The sequence below is a fragment of the Heterodontus francisci genome, unplaced genomic scaffold (assembly GCF_036365525.1).
Source record: "Heterodontus francisci isolate sHetFra1 unplaced genomic scaffold, sHetFra1.hap1 HAP1_SCAFFOLD_823, whole genome shotgun sequence".
In the NCBI taxonomy this organism is placed as follows: Eukaryota; Metazoa; Chordata; class Chondrichthyes; order Heterodontiformes; family Heterodontidae; genus Heterodontus; species Heterodontus francisci.
In genome coordinates, this window is record NW_027141437.1 from 370,740 (window position 1) to 373,635 (window position 2,896).

General features: G+C 59.5%; 1 protein-coding gene across 1 annotated transcript in view; it reads left to right on the forward strand.

The window, feature by feature from the left end:
* The window catches only part of cdipt (CDP-diacylglycerol--inositol 3-phosphatidyltransferase (phosphatidylinositol synthase)), a 4,789-nt gene extending 2,506 nt beyond the window's left edge, over positions 1-2,283 (forward strand). Inside the window, exon 4 of the mRNA XM_068027235.1 lies at positions 1,559-2,283. Coding sequence (XP_067883336.1) covers positions 1,559-1,728 — 170 coding nt within the window. The 3' untranslated portion in view covers positions 1,729-2,283. The remainder of the gene's footprint in view (positions 1-1,558) is intronic.
* Positions 2,284-2,896: the final 613 nt, after the last annotated feature.

Genomic DNA, 2,896 nt, shown 5'->3' on the forward strand with positions numbered 1-2,896 from the left:
TCTAACCCCTATCTCTCCTTCTCTCTTTCTTTCCCCCCCTTCTCTCTTTCTTTCCCCCCCTTCTCTCTTTCTTTCCCCCCCTTCTCTCTTTCTTTCCCCCCTCTTCTCTCTTTCCTTCCCCCCCCTCTTCTCTCTTTCCTTCCCCCCCCCCTCTTCTCTCTTTCCTTCCCCCCCCCTCTTCTCTCTTTCCTTCCCCCCCCCCTCTTCTCTCTTTCCTTCCCCCCCCCTTCTCTCTTTCCTTCCCCCCCCTCTTCTCTCTTTCCTTCCCCCCCTCTTCTCTCTTTCCTTCCCCCCCTCTTCTCTCTTTCCTTCCCCCCCCCCCTCTTCTCTCTTTCCTTCCCCCCCTCTTCTCTCTTTCCTTCCCCCCCCTCTTCTCTCTTTCCTTCCCCCCCTCTTCTCTCTTTCCTTCCCCCCCTCTTCTCTCTTTCCTTCCCCCCCCTTCTCTCTTTCCTTCCCCCCCCTCTTCTCTCTTTCCTTCCCCCCCCTCTTCTCTCTTTCCTTCCCCCGCCTCTTCTCTCTTTCCTTCCCCCGCCTCTTCTCTCTTTCCTTCCCCCGCCTCTTCTCTCTTTCCTTCCCCCCCCTCTTCTCTCTTTCCTTCCCCCCCCTCTTCTCTCTTTCCTTCCCCCCCCTCTTCTCTCTTTCCTTCCCCCCCCTCTTCTCTCTTTCCTTCCCCCCCCTCTTCTCTCTTTCCTTCCCTCCCTCTTCTCTCTTTCCTTCCCCCCCCTCTTCTCTCTTTCCTTCCCCCCCCTCTTCTCTCTTTCCTTCCCCCCCCCTCTTCTCTCTTTCCTTCCCCCCCCTCTTCTCTCTTTCCTTCCCCCCCCTCTTCTCTCTTTCCTTCCCCCCCCTCTTCTCTCTTTCCTTCCCCCCCCTCTTCTCTCTTTCCTTCCCCCCCCTCTTCTCTCTTTCCTTCCCCCCCCTCTTCTCTCTTTCCTTCCCCCCCCTCTTCTCTCTTTCCTTCCCCCCCCCCTTCTCTCTTTCCTTCCCCCCCTCTTCTCTCTTTCCTTCCCCCCCCTCTTCTCGCTTTCCTTCTCCCCCCCCCTCTTCTCGCTTTCCTTCTCCCCCCCCCTCTTCTCGCTTTCCTTCTCCCCCCCCTCTTCTCGCTTTCCTTCTCCCCCCCCTCTTCTCGCTTTCCTTCTCCCCCCCCTCTTCTCGCTTTCCTTCTCCCCCCCCTCTTCTCGCTTTCCTTCTCCCCCCCTCTTCTCGCTTTCCTTCTCCCCCCCCTCTTCTCGCTTTCCTTCTCCCCCCCCTCTTCTCGCTTTCCTTCTCCCCCCCTCTTCTCGCTTTCCTTCTCCCCCCCCTCTTCTCGCTTTCCTTCTCCCCCCCCTCTTCTCGCTTTCCTTCTCCCCCCCCTCTTCTCGCTTTCCTTCCCCCCCCCCTCTTCTCGCTTTCCTTCCCCACCCCCCCCCTCTTCTCGCTTTCCTTCCCACCCCCCCCCCTCGCTTTCCTTCCCCACCCCCCCCCCTCGCTTTCCTTCCCCACCCCCCACCCCCCTCTCTTTCCTTCCCCCCCCCCCCCCCTCTCTTTCTTCCCCCCCCCCCTCTTCTCTCTCTGTACACAGTGCCTCTCCTGGACATCGGCCTCTTCCGCCTCTTGTTCTGGGTCTCGGCCCCGATCGCCGCAGTGAAAACCGCCATCAATGTGATCCACCTGGTGACAGCATCTCGTAACGTGGCAGCAATAGACCAAGCTGAACGGGAGCTGGGGGAGGATTCCTGCAAGAGAGATTGAGCAGGACTGCAAGCTCCGAGAGACCCTTGCCCCCACTGCCCTCTGACCCTTGCCCCCACTGACCCCACTGCCCACTGACCCTTACCCCCACTGCCCACTGCACTGACCCTTACTCCCACTGACCCTTACCCCACTGCTCACTGACCCTTACCCCCACTGCACTGACCCTTACCCCCACTGCCCACTGCACTGACCCTTACCCCCACTGCTCACTGCACTGACCCTTACCCCCACTGACCCTTATCCCCACTGCACTGACCAGTAACCCATCCAGAACTCAGACCGAGGCCCGAGACAGGACAGAAATAACCCCATCCCTTCCCCCCTCCCCCCCCATTCCCCCTCCCTGGGCACCCTCCCATCTCTGCACCACCCCACTCCCTCCCTGTGTCTGTGGGAACAGAGAGGGGGGACAGCCACCCTCTCTTTCCCCCCCCCCCCCCCCCCTTGGCACTTTCTCCCCCCACCCCCTTGGCACTCTCTCTCTCTCTCTCTCTCTCTCTCTTCCCCCCCCTCCCCCTCGGCACTCTCTTTTCCCCCCCCCTCCCCCTCGGCACTCTCTTTTTTCTCCCCCCCCCCTCGGCACTCTTCCACCCCCCCACCCCCACCCCGGCACTCTCTCTTCCCCCCCCCCCCCCCTCGGCACTCTTTCACCCCCCCCCCCCCGGCACACTCTCTCCCACTCCCCCTCGGCCGTCTGTACGTGAGTGATAATCATTTAGTGAAGAATTGTTTAAATCAATGTCTATTAATAAACCTACCAGTGACTGAGTCTGTCTCTCTGCTTCCCATTCAGCTGACTGAAAGCTGGGGTAGATAGGAATGGGTAACACAGGCAGCAAGAGAGAGAGAGAAACAGACCGGGAGATGTTGGATAGTGAGAGAGGGAATTGTCAGGAGGGAGGGCGAGAGGGAATTGTCGGGAGGAGGGCGAGTGGAGGGTGCAGTGTAGGGATTGAGGGAGAACATAAGAAATAGGGCCAGGAGAAGGCCATTCGGCCCCTAGAGCCTGCTGCCCCATTCAATACGATCACTGGGGATGATTTACTACCCTGACTCTGCCTTCCCGCCCTCTCCCCATATCCTTTCATTCTCTCAGCGCCCATAAATCTATCCATCTCCGTCTTGAATAGACTCAATGACATCATCCACTGCTCTCTGGGATCGG